General features: G+C 51.0%; 1 protein-coding gene across 3 annotated transcripts in view; it reads right to left on the bottom strand.

Moving 5' to 3' along the window:
* The window catches only part of nipblb (NIPBL cohesin loading factor b), a 136,031-nt gene that overhangs the window by 24,494 nt on the left and 88,936 nt on the right, over window positions 1-22,601 (bottom strand). For 2 of the 3 annotated variants that reach the window (XM_042336334.1, XM_042336345.1), the window contains 8 exons: window positions 21,863-22,097; window positions 21,114-21,152; window positions 20,420-20,568; window positions 16,645-16,725; window positions 11,939-12,039; window positions 11,370-11,508; window positions 9,137-9,219; window positions 1,414-1,546 (listed from right to left, as the gene is read on the bottom strand). In XM_042336334.1, coding sequence (XP_042192268.1) covers window positions 1,414-1,546; window positions 9,137-9,219; window positions 11,370-11,508; window positions 11,939-12,039; window positions 16,645-16,725; window positions 20,420-20,568; window positions 21,114-21,152; window positions 21,863-22,097 — 960 coding nt within the window. The remainder of the gene's footprint in view (window positions 1-1,413; window positions 1,547-9,136; window positions 9,220-11,369; window positions 11,509-11,938; window positions 12,040-16,644; window positions 16,726-20,419; window positions 20,569-21,113; window positions 21,153-21,862; window positions 22,098-22,601) is intronic. The other variant, XM_042336341.1, reaches the window with a different exon arrangement.

A 22,601-nucleotide genomic window follows, 5' to 3' on the forward strand; every position in this document is an offset into this window, starting at 1 on the left:
TTTATGGATATAGTGAAGAGATAGGAAACAACATTAAAATGGTGGAGGAGGTTGGCAGGTGAATCGTTCACTCCTGTTCCAATGTTCTTACATAGTCAACAACAACTTGCATTTACACAGCACCCCTCACGCAGGGTTGCGTCCCAAAGCACTTGACCGTGGTGGAGCATGACGCCGAGCCGGGGGGAGGGGGCCACAGGCACGGTCGAATAGGAAATCTTCAGGTGAGACCTGAAGATGGGAAAGATAGGGACAGAGGTAGGGTGCTCCCGAGCATAGTGGCTGAAATCGCGGCCACCAATGGTGGAACGGAGAGCACGAGAGACATGCAGGAGGCCTGAGCCACTCGAGCAGAGGCAGTGCGTAGGGGGATGGGAAGTTAACAGGTTAAGGTAAGATAGGAGTTATATGGCCACCGATGATAGGGCAGGTCGAGCAGGAGACATGGAGCAGGTCGGAGCCCGCTGAGCAGAGGGAGAGGACAGGTTGATAAGGGATCAGCAGGTCAGAGAGGTAGGAGGGGGCAAGGCTGTGGAGGGCCTCAAGTGATGATAAGGATTTTAAATTCTATCCTCTGAGGGATGGGGAGCCATTGAAGCCGGGCAAGGGTGATGGGGTCATGGAGAGGTGAGAGGACACAAGCTGCAGAGTTCTGGAAAACTCTAAGACAAGTTTATCACTAGTTTACACAACACAAAGTGCCAAATAATGTCCGATAGTAACATGCTTTCACACTGCCAGCAGAGCAGAGGAGCTGAGCCTCAGGGGATGCTTGGCTCATTACACTTCATTGCAATTACCTAACAAGTGGAACATTGCTGTGCGCAATTGGCTGCCGCGTTTCGCCCACAAATATACTGTCAATTCATTTTACAATCTATTCTGTGAAGCGTTTTGAGATGTCTATATCTATATGAAAAGCACTATATCAAACGCAAGTATTATTATTATTATAAGTGTTTAGAGATAGAAATTTACAGCAGAGCAATAATTATTTAATATAATAATCCTGGCATTTGATATAGAGTCTTATCACGTCTTTGAGATGTCTCAAAGCACTTCACACAATATACTGTAAAGTGAATTGACTGCATACTTGTGGGTGAAACGTGGCAGCCAATTGCACACAGCAGTGAGTGTCCCACAAACAGTCGTGGATTGAAGCGGCCAAACTACTAATTTATATATTTTTATTTTCAAGGGATTATTACCCCCGGAAAAGCGATCCGCCAATCGACTAACAACAGGGTTCCTACTTACTGCTGGTAAACAGAGGCGTGTGGAGTAAGGAAACTTGCGCAACTTGAAACTTGCCCAACGTTTCGCCCTGCCTTGCAAGTGCTCTAACCACTACACTACAGGTCTCTAATCATTCCCCAGCTCAGGAAGGTTTAGAGTAAGCAGCGGCCTCACCAATAACCTCCCCAGCAGGCTGAGCAGCAGCTCCGCGGCCGGCCACTCGGGCTTGTTGACTGTGGAGAGAAGATCCTGAACAAAGTTCTCAAAGAGCGGCCTGTAATCCTCCTCTCCTTGTTTACTGCCACACCTGCCGGAGACAATGGGAAACCTGTGACACATCGCCACTACCATCACCAACACATTACATTTACACAGCACCGTTCATGTCAGGAGGACGTTTCAAGGCACTGGACAGTCAGGATTTTGACCCGAGGAGTATCTTGAGATGTGCATTCAAGGAGGCGGTGAGGCGAAGGGACTGTGGGATGGAGTTCCAAAGGGTGGAGGCAGAGAGGCTGAAGGCCTGACCGCTGATGGTAGGCCGGGCGGGGGACATAGAGCAGGCCGGAGCCTGCTGAGCAGACAGGTTGATATGGGGTCAGCACATTCCAGAGGTAGAGGGGAACAAGGCCGTGGTGGGCTTTAAAGGCAACACAAGCGCCTTCATTCCAGAGTCAGCACAATGATTACATTATCCAGCAGTTCTCTAATTAGGAGAATGTCTTCAAGTGCTTCACACAGCCGACCGGCAGGCCCGAGCTAGCGTGCCATTAAGGGGGGAAGGTTAGAAGGGATTTGAAAGCTAGCAACAAGGGGTGAGGGATGGAGGTCCAGAGAAGGGATAGCATGGCAGAACACTTGCCCACTGATGGGGTAGACGGGCAGGGGACCGAGGGACTAGTCAGGCAGTACGGCTGAGGGCACAGAGGGAATGCTGTGGAAGGATTTAAATGTTAGAATGATGACCTTCAGTTAGTTCCACGGGGATAGGGGTCAGTGAATCCGTGACCTGTGCGTGCGTTTGTGTGTGTGACTGTCTGATGGCCTGTGTGTGTGTGGATGTGTATGTGAGTGTGTGAGATGGTCAGACTGTCTGTATGTGCCTTTGTCACCTCTCGGCTGCACTACTCTAACGCCCTCCTCACCGGCCTCCCCTCCACTGCCATCCATACAGCCCACATCACCCAGAACTCTGCCGCCCGCATTCTCACCCGCACCAAACCCCACTCCCCGATCCCCCCAGTCCTGGCCCTCCCCCCCACCCCCAAACCCCACTCCCCGATCCCCCCAGTCCTGGCCCTCCCCCCACCCCCAAACCCACTCCCCGATCCCCCCAGTCCTGGCCCTCCCCCCACCCCCAAACCCCTCCCCGATCCCCCCAGTCCTGGCCCTCCCCCCACCCCCAAACCCCACTCCCCAACCCCCCAGTCCTAGCCCTCCCCCCCCCCCCCACTCCCCAATCCCCCCAGTCCTGGCCCTCCCCCCCCCCCACCCCCAAACCCCACTCCCCGATCCCCCCAGTCCTGGCCCTCCCTCCCACACCCAAACCCCACTCCCCAATCCCCCCAGTCCTGGCCCTCCCCCCCGCCCCCAAACCCCACTCCCCGATCCCCCCAGTCCTGGCCAGACTGCACTCGCTGCCTATCGCAGAGAGGATCCACTTCAAGATCCTCACCTCGTATTCAAGTCCTTCCACTCTTCTGCCCCCCCCAACCCCGACCTCTCTGACCTCCTCTCTCCTCACAACAGCACCCGTTGCCTTCGTTCCCCCGGGTCTGGCCTCCTCCTCGTCCCCCGAGCCCTCCGCTCCACCCTCGGCGGCCGTGCCTTCAGCCCCTGTGCCCCGAGGCTCTGGAACTGCCTTCCTCCCTCCCCTCCCCATCACCCCCTCTCTTCCTATTCTCAGGTCTCAGCTAAAGACCTTTCTTTTCGACCGCACCTTTGGTCACCTTCCTCCCCCACCCCTCCCCCTGGCTCCTCCCCCCCGGCTCCGCTCCCTCCCGCTGGCTCCTCCCCCTCCCCCTGGCTCCTCCCCCCCGGCTCCGCCCCGGGATCCATTATTGTGAAGCGCTCTGAGGCACCGTCCGGCGTGGGGGGCGCTATATACATCCAAGTTGTTGTTGTTTGTGTGTGTGTGGGTGTGACGGTCAGGCTGCCTGTGTGTGTGTGTGTGTGTGTGTGAGGAAGAGCGTGTGAATGTGTGCGTGTCTGTCTGATGGCCTGTGTGTGTGTCAGTGTGTGACTGTCTGATGGCCTGTGTTTATGTGTGTATGACTGTGACGACCAGGCTGTGCATGTGTGCCTGAGTGTGTGAGGGTGTGTGTCGGTGTGCCAAGCTGCCTGTGCGTGTGAGTTGGTGTTCAGAACTCTGCAGCTCGTGTACTGTCCCGCACCAGGCTTCGGGACCACATCACTCCCACCTTCGCCCTCACTCCCACCCTCGCCCTCGCTCGCCTCCACTGGCTCCCCATCCCCCAGAGGATCGATTTCAAGATCCTCATCCTCACCTACAACGCCATTCCCGGCCTCGCTCCCTCCTCCCTCTCCGACCTACTATCCTCCTACTTACCTGCCCGTACCCTCCGTCCCTCCGGCTCCGGTCGGCCCCCCATCCCCCGCCCCAACCGCCCGACCATCGGTGGCCTTCAGCCTCTCAGCCCCGAGGCTCTGGAACTCCATCCCCAGTGCCTTCGCCGCTTCCTCCCTTTCCTCCTTCAGGGCGGTCTCAAGACCTTTCTCTTTGACCTTCAGCCTTCAGCTCCGCTCTCGATTCTCTACCCCCTCCTCACCCCCTCCCTTCCCTCCCCTCACCCTGACCATTTCCCCCCTCCTCACCCCTCCCTCCCCTCACCCTGACCATTTCCCCCCAATGCTCAGGTCCTGACCCAACTGTACAGCGCCTTGGGACGTCCTCCCGATGTGAAAGGTGCTCAATAAATGGAATCTTGTTGTTGTTGTTGATAGTCAGGGTGCCTGTATGTGTGTGTATGTGTGTGTGTGTGAGACTGTGGCTGTGATGGCCGGTCTGTGTGTGTGGGTGTGATGGTCAGGCTGCCTGTGTCTGTGAGTGTGAGGGTGTGTGTGTCTATCTGATTGCCTATGTGTGCGTATGTGTGTGAGTGAGCAGAGAGCCGAGCAGTGTGAGGTGGAACAGAGTGAGAATTCTGTTAAGGAGTTTGGTGAGAGTAGGAGTTCGGTGCAGAGGGGAAAGAGATGCATAATTATAAACTATATAATATTTATATTAAACTAATATAAAACATGTCTGGGAATATGGCAGGGCAGCTGAGACTGTTTTCATGCACAATGTGTGCCATGTGGGAGCTCCAGGAGGCTTTGTGAGCTCTGGACAGACACGTGTGTAGGAAGTGCCTCCGGCTGCTGGAGCTCAGGGTTTCCGAGCTCGAGGAGACGCTGGAGTCACTACATGGCATACGGGAGGCTGGAGAGTTCCTGATCAAACGTTTCAGGAGGTGGTCACCACACAGCCACAGAGGGTTCAGAAGGAGAGTGAGTGGGTGACCACCGGCCTGGTAGGAAGAGGGGACGGCAGTGCAGAAACCCCCTGAGAGTGTGGCACTCACAAACCAGTCTTCAGTACTGAATACCAGTCAGGGTGATGGCACCTCTGGGGAGCAGAGTCAAAAGCTAATTGATGCCCAGAGGAACACAGGGAAGAATATCATTGCAATTATCATTGGGGACACAATGGTGAAGGGAGTAGACAGGCGTTTCTGCAGCCAAAGCCGTGACTCTCACACGGACTGTGGCCTCCCTGGTGTCAGGGTTGAAGACATCACAGAACGGGGCCAAACATTCTACAGGGGAAAGGGAAACAGCCAGAAGTTGGGGTCCATGTTGGGATCCATGACGTAGGGAAAAACAGGCTGAGATCCTACAGGATCCAGAAGTTCGGGAATAACCAAAGATTAGGACCTAAAAGATGGTGATCTCTGCGTTAATAATAATAATCCTTGGATTTGATATAACGCTTTTCACGTCAGGAGGACGTCCCAAAGCGTTTCACAGAACTCACTGTAAAGTGAATGACTGTATATTTGTGGGCGAACGCGGCAGCCAATTGCACACAGCAATGTCCCACAAACAGTCGTAGATTGAAAATGACCAATTTATTATTGTTTTTGTTTTTTTGGAGGGATTATTATTAGGCTGTGTGTGGAGTAAGGAAACTTGCCCAAGGTTTGGCCCTGACCCCCCGGGGATTGAACTCAGGTCTCTCACTTGCAAAGCGAGTGCTCTAACCACTGAGCTACAGGACTCCAGGATTACTCCCAGTGCCTCGTGCAGCAGATCAAACACATGAACACATGGCTGGAGAAATGGTGCAGAAAGGAGGGGTTCAGGTTCCTGGATCATTGGGACCAGTTCTGGGGCAGATGGGACCTGTACAAGGTGATGAGTTACACCTGAACAGGTCTTCTAGACGTGAATATGCTGTAAAGTGAATTGATCGTATATTTGTGGTTGAAACCAATTTCGAGATGGGAAGGGAATCAGGATGTAGCATCAGAGAGGACAACCAAGTTATACAGAGGGCTGGGAGAGACGAATAGCAATGCAATCAGGAGTAATCCCGAAAAGGGAGGGATTAGACGGGGGAGAAATGCAGAGCAGGCTCAGTGGGTCTTGGAGTGCATGTGTGTAAATGCACGGAGTGTGACAAATAATATTGGTGATCTGCGGCTCAAGTTGCCACATGGGGTTATAATGTAGTGGCAATAACGGAGACTTGGCTCAAACAAGGGCAGGAATGGGAGCTGAATATTCCTGGCTACAATGTACTCGGGAGGGATCGGGGGTGGCAATATTGATTATAGACACGGTTACGGCCCTGGAAAAGGACGATGTGCTCGAGGGTCCATAAACAGAATCTATTTGGTTAGAGTTTAGGAGCAGAAAAGGAGCTGTTACTCTGTTAGGTGTAAACTATAGACCACCAGTTAATGGGAAGGAGAGAGACGAGCAAATCTGCAGCAGATTTCAGAAAGATGTCAAACCAATAGAGTAATGCTAATGGGGGACTTCAATTATCCTAACATAGACTGGCAACATAACAGTGTAAAGGGCAAGGAGGGGGAGGATTCCTGAAATGTGCACAGGAGAACATTCTGGATAAGTACGTTTCCAGCCCAACGAGGAAGGAAGCAGTGCTGGATCTAGTTCTGGGGTATGAAGTGGGGCAAGTGGAGCAGGTTTCAGTAGGAGAGCATCTGGACAACAGTGAGACAACATCATTAGGTTTAGAGTACTTATGGAAAGGTGAGCAATCAAAGGTGAAATACTCAACTGGAAGAGGCTAATTTCAGTGAGTTAAACAGAGACCTGGCCAAGGTGGACTGGAAAGAAAGATTAGCAGGTAAAACAGCTAACAAATACATTCCCACAAAGGGGAAAGGAGGGCATCCAAACCTCCCTGGGTGAATAAGGAAATTGGGATTAAAATAAAACAGAAAAAGATTGATGATCAGGTTCAAAATATAGAAGATAATCAAATAGAATATAGAAAGTACAGAGGAGAACTGAGAAAGGAAATGAGGAGTAAAGAGACTGTATGAGAAAAGATGAGCGGGTAACATAAAAGGGAACCCTAAGGTAATGTATAAGCATATAAAGAATAAAAGGTTAGTCAAAGGAAGGGTGGGTCTAATTAGGGACCAAAGAGGAAACCTTCTTGTAGAGGCAGAGGGTACGGCTGACGAACTGAATGAGGACTTTGCATCTGTCTTCACAAAAGGAGAGAATGCAGCCAATGCCACAGTATCGGAGGAGATGGGAGAGAAATTGGATAAGATAAGAATAAACCGAGAGGAGGGACTAAAAAGGCTGTCGGTGCTCAAGGAGATAAGTCACCTGGTCTGGACGGGAGGCATCCTAGGTTACTGAGGGAAGTCAGGGCGGAAATAACGGAGGCTCTGGCCACAATCTTTCAATCCTCCTTGGACACCGGGGTGGTCAGAGGACTGGAGGGTTGCAAATGTTACTCCCCGTACAAAAAGTGACAGAAGGATAAACCCGGGAACTACCGGCCAGTGCCTAACGTCAGTCATGGGGAAACTTCTAGAGACTATAATCCGGGACAAAATAAATTTTCACTTAGAAAAATTTGGGTTAATAAAGGACAGTCAATGTGGATTTGTTAAAGGCAAATCATGGTGAACAAACCTGATAGAGTTTTTTAATGCAGTAACGGAGAGGGCGGATGAAGGGAGTGCAGGTGATGTAGTTTATATGGATTGTCCATATGACAAAGTGCCACATAAGAGACTTGTAAACAGAATCGAAGCCCCGGTATTAAAGGGACAGTGGCAGCGGATACAGAACTGGGAGACAGAGAGCAGAGAGTGTGGGGAACGGTTGTTTCTCTGACTGGAGGGAAGTGTGCAGTGGTGTCCCCCGGGGGCCAGTATTGGGGCCACTGCTGTTTGTGATCTATATAAATGACCTGGGCTTGGGGAGAGGGAGGACAATTTCCAAGTTTGCAGATGATACTGAGCTGGGAAAGTAGTAACCAGTGAGGAGGACAGTCGCAGCCTGTAAATGGCCATAGACAGACTGGTAACGTGGGCCGACACGGGGCAGATGGCGTTTAATGTGGAGAAATGCAAAGTGATGGAGTTTGGGAGGAAAAACCCACAAATATACAGTCAATTCACTTTACAGTCTATTCTGTAAAGCACTTTGAGACGTCGAGAAGACATGAAAAGCGCTATATCAAATGCCAGGATTATTATTTTTATTACAAAAACGAGAGGCAATATAAGCTGATGGTAAAATCTTAAAGGGGGTGAAGGGACAGAGAGACCTGGGGGTCATATAGTAAATCTCTGAAGGTGGCCGGACAGGTAGATACAGCTGTTAATAAAGCATCCGGACACGAGGCTTTATAAATAGGGCATAGAATACACAAGTCAGGAAGTCACGATGAACCTTTATATGAAACACTGGTGGGGCCTCAGCGAGAGACTGGGCTCAGTTCTGGGCCCCACACTTTAGGAAGAATGAGATTTACCAGTAAATAATTATTTGGGGAGGACACGTTTGCAGGAATATGGGGAGAGCGCGGAGAGTGTGATTGAATTGGAAGCTCTTTTAAAAGAGCCGACACAGACACAATGGGCCGAATGGCCTCCTTCTGTGCTGTATAATTCTCTGATTCTATGAATATGTGTTTGATGGTCAGGCTGTGTGTAAATGTGAGTGTTGGTGTGATGGATGGCCAGGCTGCCTGCGTGTGTGTGTGTGAGTGTTGGTGTGATGGCCAGGCTGTGTGTGTGTGTGAGTGTTGGTGTGATGGCCAGGCTGTGTGTGTGCGTGTGTGTGTGTTGGTGTGATGGCCAGGCGGCCTGTGTGTGTGTGTGTGTGTGTGGTGTGTGTGTGTGTGTGTGTGTGTGTTGGTGTGATAGCCAGGGTGGGGGGGGTGGGTGGTGTGTGGGGTGTGTGTGGTGTGTGTTGGTGTGATGGCCAGGCTGCCTGTGTGTGTGTTGGTGTGATGGCCAGGCTGCCTGTGTGTGTGTTGGTGTGATGGCCAGGCTGCCTGTGTGTGTGTGTGTGTGTTGGTGTGATGGCCAGGCTGCCTGTGTGTGTGGTGTGTTGGTGTGATGGCCAGGCTGCCTGTGTGTGTGTTGGTGTGATGGCCAGGCTGCCTGTGTGTGTGTGTGTGTTGGTGTGATGGCCAGGCTGCCTGTGTGTGTGGTGTGTGGCTGCTGTGGTGTTGTGTGTTGGTGTGATGGCCAGGCTGCCTGTGTGTGTGTTGGTGTGATGGCCAGGCTGTGTGTTTGGTGTGATGGCCAGGCTGCCTGTGTGTGTGTTGGTGTGATGGCCAGGCTGCCTGTGTGTGTGTATGTATAATGACAACTATTTGGAGCTTTTCACTCACTTTTTGAGAAACACTGACAGGAAGTTCTGTGCGGTTCGCATTGCCGTTTCATACGAGTTGGTAATGAGAACATCCTGATCCACCTGCAAACAAGACAAATGACAGATGAAGGTAATGTTTCAGTGGATCGAGTTATACACAACAACAACAAAATTACATGTGTATAGCGCCTTTCACATCAGGAGGACGTCCCAAGGCGCTGGACAGAGTTATAAAACCGAGCTGGGGCCAGGGTGGGGAAAGGTGGAGGGTAGTGGGGAAGCAGGCAGATCAAAAGCACAATCGAAGAGGAGGATCTTGAGGTGGGTCTTGAAGGTAGTGAGGGAGGGGGTAAGGTGGAGGGACTGTGGGATGGAGTTCCAGAGGGCGGGGGCAGAGTGACTGAAGGCCTGGCCGCCGATAATGGGGTGAGCGAGGCGGGGAACGTGAAGCAGGCCAGAGCCCGCTGAACGGAGGGAGCAAACAGGGTGGTATGTGATTAGGGGGTCTGAGAGGTTGGGGGAACAAGACCATGAAGGGCTTTGAGGTGAGGACCAGGATCTTGAACTGTATCCTCTGTGTGATGGGAAGTCAGTGGAGTTGGGCAAGGATGGGGGTGATAGGGTCACAGAATTGATGTAATGGAGGGGTGTGTGAGGGTCTCGGGGGCTGCGGTGTGACAGTGGGAGAGTCGGTCCATGTTGCGGGGGTGGGGGAGGCAGAGCAGGTCATGGCGCAGATGGGGGGTAGAAAGGATAGTTGAGGGTCAAACCAGACCCCAAGGTTTGGGACTGGCGCAGTGAGGGGGAGTGAGCCCCAGGGATGGTGATGCTGTCAGGGCCTGAGGTGTGGAGGCGCTGACGGGAGCCAATCAGGAGCCTCGGTCTTGTTGACGTTAAAAGTTTGCCCTCATCCAGGACTTGACGTCTGACAGACATTCTGTCAGGACAGCAGTGGGTCCTGGAGTCAAGCCACAGCTAGAGCTGGTCCTCAGGGTTAATATCAACAACAGTGATGGACAGTTTTATAAAAGAGATAGCGACTCACTTTGCAGCGAATTGCACCTTAATTCACATATCCCAGGCTCCACATTATTTTGGTAAATGCTTGTCGGCCTTCCCAATTCTTTCCTCCACAAACTGCAGATCATCTCGAACTCTGCAGTTCGTGTCCTCTCCCGCACCAGGCTCCGTGACCCCCATCACCCCCACCCTCACTCGGCTCCACTGGCTCACCATCCCCCAGAGGATACAGTTCAAAATCCGTGGCCTCATCTTCCAGGCTCTCCACAGCCTTGCCCCCTCCTACCTCTGTGATACCAGCCTGTCCGCTCCCTCCGTTTAGCAGGTTCTGGCCTGCACCACGACCCCAGTGTGGCACACTATCGGCGGTCAGGCATTTACCCTCTCTGCCCCCACCCTCTGGAACTCAGTCCCTTCGCCTCACTCCCTTCCTGGCCTCCTTCAAGGCACATCTTAAGACTCTTCGACCATGTCTTCACCAACCTTTTACCCTCCCTGCCCTCCACCCTCCCTGATCCCGACCCCCAACTCGGGTCCAAATCCCTGACTATCGAGCGCCTTGGACATCCTCCCAACGTGAAAGGTGCCGTGTAAATGTCATTTTGTATTGTAAATGTTCTCAGGAATAATGCACACGTAACAGCTGTGGTCACGGAAAGATCATGAGGGCTGGAGTTGGGCTAATGCTGCTCATATGGACTCTGCATTCAGTCAAATTAACCCAACATTTTACCACTTCCCAAATCCAGGATTGGTCTTTAACAATAATAATTATTTAATAAGAATATAATAATCCTTACATTTGATATGGCGCCTTATCACATCTTCGAGACGTCTCAAAGTGCCTCACAGAATATACTGTAAACTGAATTCACTGTGTATTTTGTGGTTGAAACACAGCAGCCAATTGCGCACAGCAGTATCCCACAAACAGTCGTGGATTGAGTGACCAAATTTTTATTATTTTTTAAAAAAGGAATTATTAACCCCAGAAATCAACTAACAAATGGGTTCCTACTTACTGCTGGATAAACAGAGGCATGTGGAGTAAGGAAACTTGCCAAATGTTTCTCCCTGCCTGGGAATCGAACCCAGGTCTCTTGCTTGCGAGGCGAGTGCTCTAACCACTAAGCTACACAATTCCATTCTGTACAATCATCAGTCTAGCCACGAACAGCACAGCTTCGCTCGGCTTGGCTGGCTTGGTGTCTGTGTAGTCAGCTATCTCTTACCTTCTTCTCGCCATCCTCATCGAGAGTGCTGTCCTTCTCAGTCACCGGCAGATGCACCACGCATTGAATCAGCTGCAACACCAAGGCAGTCACCATCTGAATGAAGAGGGGCTCGCCATCCATGTCACTGCTGTTTAACCTGTTACACAAGAACAAGTACTGGGAAATGAGGCAGAGAAACACTGCATTTGATACAGCACTTTATCACGTCTTCCAAACGTCTCACTGTAAAGTGAATTGATTGTATATTTTGTGGGTGAAACACAGCAGCCAATTCATATGGCGTTAACCCTGAGGATGTATGAAGAAGGAACATGCAGATGAGGAAAAGAACAAGGGTTTTTCTTTGGAGGGAGAGGGTGGAGTTTTGGAGATGGGTGAGCCAGATTTGTTGCGGTATAAGCCAGAGAGCCAGAGTGAGTGAGTATTGGGGGCGGTGGGGAGTAGAGAAAGAAAAAAGAGCAGGTCCCATTTAGTGCGATAACTGGTTCTGTTGTACATTGGAATAAAGTGTAACCAGTGCTCCACCACTGAACACGTCATTGCAGTTACAATGCTCAGTTCATCACCTGAAGTTTCTCAAACTCCTCTTGCTTGTCGGGAGCTTTGCAAGCGAGGCAAACATCTCTTCTAAAATCAGCTGTCTGTGCTTCTCATATCTGGAAAAGACCTGTGGATATTCCAAAAAAGAGGCTTAGGGTAGTCGTGAATTATGCATAAGAACATAGAAACAGGAGGCCACTCAGCCCCTCAAGCCTGTTCTGTCATTCAATAAGATTCCTTGTCCCACATCCCTTGATACTCTGACCAAACAAACATCTATCCACCTCAGTCTGGACAATGTGAATGGATCCAGCCATAATCCACAGCCTTATTACTGGAGGAGGAGGGGGGGGCTGGAGGTGGTGGCGCTGGAGGAGGTGGAGGCACTGGAGGAGAGGGGGCTGGAGGAGTGTGGGCCTGGACGAGGGAGAGGGGGGGGGGGGGGCTGGATGAGGGGGCGGGGCTGGACGAGGCGGGGTGCCTAGAGAGTGAAACTGGAGGAGCTGGAGGACGTGGGGTTGGAGGAGGAGAAGGGCGAACAACTCTCTCTGTGAAAACATTTCTCCTCACCTCCCTTCTGTTTCTTTTAACAACCATTTTAAACCGGTGCCCTCGGGTTCCCGACCCACCGCCAGTGGGAATAGTCTCTCCTGTTCACTCTATCGAATCCCCTCATCATTTTGAAAACTTCTATTAAGTTTCCTCTTAACCTTCTCTGTTCCCCGGAGAATAATCCTCACTTCTCTGCCTCTCCTGATCACTGAAGGCCCTCATTCCTGGTACCATTCTGGTCAATCTCCTTCGCTCCCTCTCCAATGCCTTGACATCCTTCCTAAAGTGTGGGGCCCAGAACTGAGCCCAGTCTCTCGCTGAGGCCCCACCAGTGTTTTATATAAAGGTTCATCGTGACTTCCTGACTTGTGTATTCTATGCCCTATTTATAAAGCTGTACGATTCTATGATTCTATGAACTAACTTAAATCAGTGTCCTCGAATTACTGACCCACATGGAAACAGTTTTTCCGGTTCAACCTATCCCATATCCCTTAATCCCTCGATCCTTTAGAAACCTATCAACCTCAGTCGAGAATATGTTCAAGGACTGACTGAGTATCCACAGCCTCTGGGGTAGAGTATTCCACAAACTCACTGGCCTCTGAGTGAAGAAATGTTTCCTCAACTCAGTTCAAAAAGGCTGACCCTTAATCTTGAGACTATGACCCCCTAGTTATAGATTCTCCAACCGGGGAAACAGTCTCACGGCATCTCCCCTGTCACGACCCTTACAAATCTTATAGGTTTCGATAAGATCACCTCGAATTCTTCTATATTCTGGAGAATATAGGCCTTGTTTACTCAACCTCTCCTCACAGGTCAACCCCCTCATCCCAGGAACCGACCGAGTGAATCTACGCTGCACCCCCTCTAAGGCGAGAATGTCCTTTCTTAAATAAGGAGACCAAAACTGCACACCATACTCCATGTGCGGTCTCCCCAAGGCCTTACACGACTTCCCTACTCTGCACTCTAACTGCTGTACCTACAGAATAACCTTTTGGGACTGGTGTACAAGGATCCCAAATCCCTCTGAACACTATCTCGTCTCCCCCTCTAGAAAATAATGGGCTTTTCTGTTTTACTACCTCGGTGAATAACTTCACATTTCCCCACATTATACTCCATCTGCCCACTCCCCTCGTCTGTCTATTTCCCTTTGCATTCTTCGTGTGTCGTCCTCACAGTTACTCTCCCACCCATCTGCGTATCATCCAAAAACAAAGCACCCACTATCTCAGCCGCCACCTTTTTATACACCCGGGGATGGATCGATTTTTAATCCTATAAATTTCTCTAGTACTATTGCTTTACTGATGTTCATTTCTTTAAGTTCCTCACTAACATTAAACGTTTGGCATTGCTGGTCTACTGTTATTTTTTATCTAATTTCCCAGTCTATTTTAGCCAAATCCTCTCTCATAACTGCAAAGTTGGCTTTATTTAGATTTAAGATCCTTGCTTCGGATTCAACTACATCACTCTCTAACTTAAGGTTAAATTCATTCATGTTATGGTCACTCTGCCCGAGAGGAGCCTTAACTTCCAGAATGCTGATTAACCCGATTTCATTACGCAGAACAAGATAAAACTAATCAGCAATCTGGACGTTAAGCCACATTAAACGTCATCTGCCCCGTGTCGGCCCATGTTACCAGTCTGTCTATGGCCATTTACAGGCTGCGACTGTCCTCCTCACTGGTTACTACTTTCCCAGCTCAGTATCATCTGCAAACGTGGGAATTGTCCTCCCTCTCCCCAAGCCCAGGTCATTTATATAGATCACAAACAGCAGTGGCCCCAATACTGGCCCCCGGGGGACACCACTGCACACTTCCCTCCAGTCAGAGAAACAACCGTTCCCCACACTCTCTGCTCTCTGTCTCCCAGTTCTGTATCCGCTGCCACTGTCCCTTTAATACCGGGGCTTCGATTCTGTTTACAAGTCTCTTATGTGGCACTTTGTCATATGGACAATCCATATAAACTACATCACCTGCACTCCCTTCATCCGCCCTCTCCGTTACTGCATTAAAAAACTATCAGGTTTGTTCACCATGATTTGCCTTTAACAAATCCACATTGACTGTCCTTTATTAACCCAAATTTTTTTAAGTGAAAAATTTCCTTTGACTAATCTTTCAGTCTTTATATACTTATAAATTACCTTAGAGTTCCGTTCTTTGTTACCCGCTAATCCTTTCTCATACAATCTCTTTGCCCCTCTTATGTCTTGTTTGACCTTCCACTATCCTTCCTACCCCACATCTGCCCCATGACCCGCTCTGCCTCCCCCACCTCCGCAACATCGCCCGGTTCCCCCACTGTCTCACACCACAGCCCCCGAGACCCTCACACACCCCTCCATTACAGCCAGACTCCACTATGCAAACTCCCTGTTTGTTGGCCCCCAACCCCTCCCTCCACAGACTGCAGATCATCCCGAACTAACTCTGCAGCCCATGTCCTCTCCCCCACCCCATCACCCCCATCCTCACCCCCACCAGGCTCCCCGACCCCATCACCCCCATCCTCACCCCCACCAGGCTCCCCGACCCCATCACCCCCATCCTCACCCCCACCAGGCTCCCCAACCCCATCACCCCCATCCTCACCCCCACCGGCTCCCCGACCCCATCACCCCATCCTCACCCCCACCAGGCTCCCCGACCCCATCACCCCCATCCTCACCCCCACCAGGCTCCGTGACCCCATCACCCGCATCCTCACCCCCACCAGGCTCCCCGATCCCATCACCCCCATCCTCACCCCCAAGGCTTCATGACCATATCTCCCCCATCCTCACCCCCACCAGCCTCCGTGACCATATCTCCCCCATCCTCCCCTGACCCCACTGGCTTCCCATCACACAGAGGATACAGTTCAAGATCCTGGTCCTCACCTTTAAAGCCCTCCATGGCCTCGCTCCCCCCAACCTCTGCGACCTCCTAACCCCCTACCATCCTGCTCGCTCACTTCGCTCAGTGTGCTCCGGCCTGCTTCACGTCCCCCACCTCGCTCGCCCCAACGTTGGTGGGTTGGCCTTCTGCCACTCTGTCACTACCCTCTGGAACTTCATCCAGCAGTCCCTCCACCTCGCCTCCTCCCTTGCCACCTTCAAGACCCATCTCAAGACCCTCCTCGTCGATGTGCTTTCGATCTGCCTGCTTCCCCCACCGCCCTCCACCCTCCTTGATCCCGATCCCCACCTCAGGTCCGGAAACACTGACTGTCTAGGGCCTTGGAACACCCTCCCGACGTGAAAGTTACGGACACTTACACATATGCCCACATGCAGCCTGACTATCACACCTTAATTCCCACTCTCACCAAATTCCTTAACAGAATTCTCATTACGTTCCACCTCACTCAGTTCCCTCCTCACACTGCTGGGCTCTCTGCTCTAGAACTTTTGGTGTTTGCAGCTGGATCATAGAATCATACAGCACAGAAGGAGTCCATTGGCCCATCATGCCTGTGCCAGCTGTTTGGAAGAGCTACCAACTCGTCCCACTCTTACCCCAAGGCTCTGCACATTTTTCCTTTTTAAGTACCTATCCAATTCTCTTTTGAAAGCGATTATCGAATCTGCTTCCACTAGCCTTTCAGGCAGTGCATTCAAAACCATAACAACTCTCTGGGTAAAATCATTCCTCCACACCCCTTATTCCCTGTTTCCCCTTTGGTTATTTTGCCAATTGTCTTAAATCTGTGTCCTCTAGTTACTGACCCACCTGCCAGAGGAAACAGTTTCCCCCTATCTACACTATCAAAACCCCTCATAATTTTGATCATAATTTTACATACTCAGTCCAAACAGCCAGAAGCCCTCTTCTTGAGAGTTCTGGGGAGTTGAAAATACATAAGTGTGAATCAGACTCAAAGCTGAAGTCTGAGCCAAAAGTCCACACAATGTCAGATTATTACACACTGTATCTGGTAGGATTCCTATGTACACTGCCACACTCACAGGGTTAGGAGGTACTTACAGCTGTAACCACACACAACAAAATTAAATTTGCATAGTGCCTTTCACGTTGGGAGGACATACACAACCACACTCACAGGATTCCCACACCCACACAGCCACACTCACAGGATTCCCACACCCACACAGTCACACTCACAGGATTCCTACATCCACACAGCCACACTCACAGAGTTAGGAGATACTTACAGCTGTAACCAGCTTGATGGCGCACAGCTGCAGTTCGCTGACGTTTTCTACAAAGAACGGTGTGATTCCCATGGAGGAAACCTAGCAGACAAAAGATAATAATAATAACTTGCATTTCATGTAGTGCCTTATCATGTCTTCAAGCTGTCTTAAAGCATTTCACAGAATATACTGTAAAGTGACTGTATATTTTGTGGGTGAAACCCAGCAGCCAAATGCGCATAGTAGTCCCTCACAAACATTCATGGATTGAGTGACCCAATTATTATTATTATTTATTTATTTTTTTGAAGGGATTATTAACCCGGAAAAGGCGACAAACAAGAGGATTCCTATTTACTGCTGGTAAACAGAGGCGTGTGGAGTTCATAAACTTGCCTAACGTTTAGCCCAGCTGGGAATCGAACAAACCCAGGTCCTCTTGCTTGTGAGGCGAGTCCTTTAACCACTAAGATTATAGGACTCCACACTTACTGCCTATACACACATGACAAACAGCAACAGCCACTCAGATACCTGCACACACCATCTCCCCCTAAACCACATGGACTTGAGTAGTGAAATGAGGTAAAAGGCCCACTTATGAAGTCACGCAGCAAATGTAACAGCCCTTCACCTGTTCTCTGGCTGCAGGGTTACCAGGATCTGAGTGGGAAGATTCCCTGCCCCCAGTGTCTAGTCTGTCCTTCTAGGTTCTGCCGATGAGCTAGGCTGGGCTGTGCCATCATCAGTAGTCCCCTGAAGTACTGCAGGCCTGCGTGGCTGAGGAAGCGGACAAGAGACCAGGCCAGAGACCTATGTCAGGGTCTTTAAACTCAGAGTCTATCTCAGTTGGAGGCGTACTGCATTGATGCAACATTAAAACACAGTCCCGTCTGCCTATTCAGGTTAAAGATCTCACGGCACTATTTGAAAAGGGAAGGGAGTTTCTTGCTCCAGGTGTCCCTGGCCAACAATATCCCAAATAGGATTCACTCCTATTAAAAGGATTCACATGCTAATAAAGGATGAGATAAAAACAGAAGAGTGAAGGGATTTTAAATCAGAAAATCAAGATGTAAGAAACAAGGGCCAGAAAACACGAGTGAGAGTAGTTTATAGACCCCCTAACAGCAGTTACAGTATTGGGCAGGATAATTAGAGGAGCATGTAGCAAAGGAAATACACTAATGGTGAGTGATTTCAATCTTCATATAGACTGGGAAAACCAAATTGGCAAAGGTAAATTAGAGGATGAGTTTATAGAATGCCCCTCAGGTCTCCTCAATCTTCACATCAAATGCCAAGTGCGAGGAGGTCATGGACTTCTTTTCAACTAAAGTAATATCCGTCAGGCAGCCTCATCCTCCTGCCTCGTCAACCACCACCACCCCCTCTCCGTCCCCTCACCCTCCCCATCATCAGCTCCTACCATGACCCCCATCCTACATTCCTTCCTCCCCATCTCCCTCCTCCCTCTCACCCACCATCACCTCAATGAAACCCACCACCTGCTGTCTCGACCCCCTCACCACCAACTTGCTGGTCACACAGCTCCCCCGCCTCTACCCACTACTGGCTGACAACATCAACTAGTCCCTCTCCTCTGGATCAGTCCTTTCCTCAAACCTGCTGTCATCAGCTCCCCTCTTGAAAAAACCCTCCCTAGATCCCTCAAACCCCAGCCACTACCGCCCTATTTCTAACCTGCCCATCCTTGTCAGAGTTCTAGAACGCGTTGTTGCCAATCAACTTCGCACACACTTCTCCTCCCACTCCCTCTTGGGGATGTCATCCGCAGACATGGGGTACGTTTCCACACGTACGCAGACGACACCCAACTCTACTTTTCCACCTCTCTTTGCGNCCCCCCAGTCCCCTGATGTTCTCCTGTCAGATCTCAGGGGTTGGATGAGCACAAACTTCCTTCAGCTGAACATTGACAAGACGGAAGCCATACTCTTCGGCTCTCATCAACGTCTAAAATCTCACGGTTCTCACCTCCTCCACCGACCCGACCTCCCCCTAAAACTCTCCGAACCCGTACGCAACCCAGGCGTCAGGTTCGACCCCCAAATATCCTTCCTCCCCCACATCCGGTCCCTCACCAGCACCGCTTTTTTCCACCTCCAACGCATCGCCCGTCTCCGCCAATACCTTCCTCCAAAAGCTGCTGAATCCCTGGTCCAGGCCTTTGTCACTTCTCGGCTGCACTACTCTAACGCCCTCCTCACCGGTCTCACCCTCCACTGCCATCCATAAAAACCAGGTCATCCAGAACTCTGCCGCCCGCATTCTCACCCGCCCCAAACCCCACTCCCCCCAGTCCTGGCCCTCCCCTCCACCCCCAAACCCCACTCCCCGATCTCCCCCAGTCCTGGCCGGACTGCACTGGCTGCCTATCCCAGAGAGGATCGATTTCAAGATCCTCACCCTTGTCTTCAAATCCCTCCACTCCTCTGCCCCCCCCCCCCCCCCCCAACCTCTCTGACCTCCTCTCTCCTCAAAACAATACCCGTTGCCTTGGTTCCTCCAGGTCTGCCCTCCTCCTCGTCCCCCTCCTCCTCCGCTCCACCCTCGGCGGCCGTGCCTTCAGCCACTACGCCCCGAGGCTCTGGAACTCCCTTCCTCACTCACTTCACCCCCTCTCTTCCTACTTTCAGGTCTCGGCTGAAGAGCTTTCTTTTCGACCGCGCCTTTGGTCACCTTCTTCCCCTCCCCCGGGATCCGTTACTGTGAAGCGCTCTGATATGCCGTCCAGCGTGGAGGGCGCTATATAAATCCAATATATGTTGTGTAGTATATCCTGTAAAGGGCTTTGAGACTTCCTCGCGAGTAAGGAGTTATAATACAGTATATCTTTGTAGGCAACTGACAGCCAGTTAGAGCACAGCAACGTCTCAGACAGGAATGAACGACTAATTGTATCTGGGGATTGTTGGATAGAACTGGTTGACATCCAACACGCATGGGTTTGAGCTCTCACTGGGTGGCTGAAGGTACCAGGAACTCCCTGTGAGCTTCCTGTTGGCAACACAGCTCAACAAGTGTTCAAAGTGCAAGCCCAATGCCACGTACAGAGATTACTTATACAGGTCTTCATATGAGGCACTTTGGCAAACATACGTCTGCCATGAAGGTTAGGATGCTGTGCAACAGATCACTACTGGCCAGAGCCCACCCTCCCTCTTGCTTTCCCAACTGACTAGAAATCTACCTCACAGCTTAAGAATAATAATAATCTTTGCATTCGATATAGCGCCTCATCACATCTTCAAGCCGTCTGTAAAGTGTAGTGACTTGCGTATTTTGTAGGCAAAACATGGCAGCCAATTGAGCACAGCAGTGAGTGTCCCACAAACAGTTGTGGATTGAGTGACCCAATTATTCATTTTTTTGAAGGGATTATTATAGGATTAGTCCTGGATTTCTCAAAACGGACAGAAAGAAATCCCTCCTCTGCCCAAACCGTGAAGAACTGTTTGGAAGCATGTCTTACACACAATCAGGCAGAGAAAGGACAAGTGATGGTGGGGAGTGTGAAGGACAGATGAGGGTGTGGAGGGTGAAGGTTGGGGAGTAGAGGGTAATAGTGGGGGTATGGAAGGTGAGGGTGTGGAGGGTGAGGAGGGTGTGGAGGAGGGTGGGATGTGGAGGAGAAGGGTGAGGTTGGGGGTGTAGAGAGTGAGGGTGGAGAGGGTGTGGATGTGGAGAGTGTGGGTGGAGAGGGTGTGGGTGGAGAGGGTGTGGAAGGTGTGAGTGGGGCTGTGGAGGGTGGGTGTGGGGGTGGAGGTACCTGTAGGATGGTAGTGTCTGTCAGTAGTTGTATCTCCAGCAGCTCTGAGATGTTGGAGACGATATCACACACTCGGTTGTACAACATGACAATGACGCGCTGTTTGTGGCTGGAGTACTTTGCTCGCTTGGCTTTTGAACTGCCACCTTCTGAAAGGAGTAAACATCACAACATACATTACATTTACCAGCAACATCACCCACTGAGCAACAGAGGCAAGAGAGCAAGCAGGATCCCAACACCGACACACACACCACTATACTCCTGCTAGGCTTCACAAGGTCGCTTCACCGGCTCCCGTCGCCCCCTCCCCCACTCCATATCTGCCAGCAGCCCAACCCCCGCAGTCCACCCACCCCTCTGCTCCCCTGCAGCCCACCCCCACCTTCCCCACAGCTCACCCCTCACCGCTCCCCCGTAGCCCACCCCCCACAGCCCACCCCTCACCGCTCCCCCATAGCCCACCACCCACCGCTCCCCCACAGCCCACCCCACTACCCCGCAGCCCAAACCCCGCAGCTCATCCTCCGCAGTCCACCCCCCATCGCTCCCCCGCAGCCCACCCCCCTCTCCCCCGCAGCACACCCACCCCCCTGCTCCCTTCCCCATCTCCCCGCCGCACCCGCTCCCCAGCCCCCTACCTCCCTGCCACGGGATTTGTGAATGACCATTTTCTGAGGTGACATTTACTTACTGGAATGAAAGCGGTTTTCCTCGTGATGTTTAGAAGTTGCTGTGAGGCAAAAGCAAAGGCCAGTTATCAATCATGTGACAAGTCACCATCTCTACACCATCCTCCACCGTTATGTGGTCTCATGTTAGAATCGTGTCCTGGCAATATCAACCAGACAATCTGTACCAGCAGCAGAGCTGCTCACTGTAGCACCCCCTTTTTAGGGGGTGAGGGGTCAGCTGGGCGTCACATGCGGAAACCCATCACGGTATTTAAGATTATCCAAACCAAATTGAGATTTCCATATATCCCATCCAGACATGGAAATTCCAGAGACAGATTGTTGGAATGCAATACGCTCTCTCTCCCTGGAGGGACACATCCTCTTAACTAATTCCAGAGAGTATTAGGCACAGGTTGGCAAGAGCCAAGGTTTGGGGACTCCAGAGTGTGTGTTGGGGTAACTGCTGGAGTCTAACCAGCTAAACCACACAGCTTGCCTTTGAGAGCACTGTCTGGCCAGCTTTCCGCTGCTTATCCATCTAGCACCACCTGCCTGTTAGGGCTTTAGCTTGTCCATCTAGCACCACCTGCCTGTTAGGGCTTTAGCTTGTCCAGCTAGGACCACCTGCCCATGAGGGCTTTAGGTTGTCCAGCTAACACCACCTGCCCATTAGGGCTTTAGGTTGTCCAGCTAGGACCACCCTACCGTTAGGGCTTTGGCTAGCATGGAAATAAGGAGATGGAGACAATTAAGTTGAAGTGCTGACCTGCGGAATGTGGGTCCACTCTATACACAGGGTCATACTGTGGGTACAGGGTGTTCTGAAGATGAAACTTGGTAAACTGAATGACCCTCTCTATCACATCATCGATGTACACCGCTTTAGACATGTTGGGTGATGTCATGACATTGAGTGCAGTCAAGCAGGCGTCTGCAGACTTGGTGACTCGCTCCATAATCAGCTCCCGCCACAGCTTCTCTTCATCTTCCATATCATTGTCCTGGGAATACAGGACACTCATGGTTAAACATTCGCTTACAAACTCAGAAAGCACCTTGTGTGCACTGCAATGTACAGCTCCTGCAATTGACTTCTAGCTAAGGCATTATTACCCCTGGAAAGCAATCAACCAATTGACTAACAACCGGGTTCCTACTTACTGCTAGGTAAACAGAGGCATGTGGAGTAAGGAAACTTGCCCATAGTTTCGCCCTGCCTGGGAATCCAACCCAGGTTCTCTCGTTACAAGGCTAGTGCTCTACCCACGAAGCGACAGGACTCCACATTTAGTTAAAAAGCAGCTGCAAGTTGTGTACATATACGCTAGAGGGCGAACTGCGTATTCAATTCAGAATCTTTTGTAGCATGGAGATGATCAGCTGTAACAAAACAATTTGCACGTTTCAGGCTTTGATCTGATGGGTAGGTCATGCTGATAAGCTGGTCAAAGGAGCAGTTAAAGAGATCGGTTCTCGCACAGGTTTTGAAATTAGAGAGAAGGAAC

This window comes from Callorhinchus milii, unplaced genomic scaffold (assembly GCF_018977255.1).
Source record: "Callorhinchus milii isolate IMCB2004 unplaced genomic scaffold, IMCB_Cmil_1.0 Scaffold1, whole genome shotgun sequence".
In the NCBI taxonomy this organism is placed as follows: Eukaryota; Metazoa; Chordata; class Chondrichthyes; order Chimaeriformes; family Callorhinchidae; genus Callorhinchus; species Callorhinchus milii.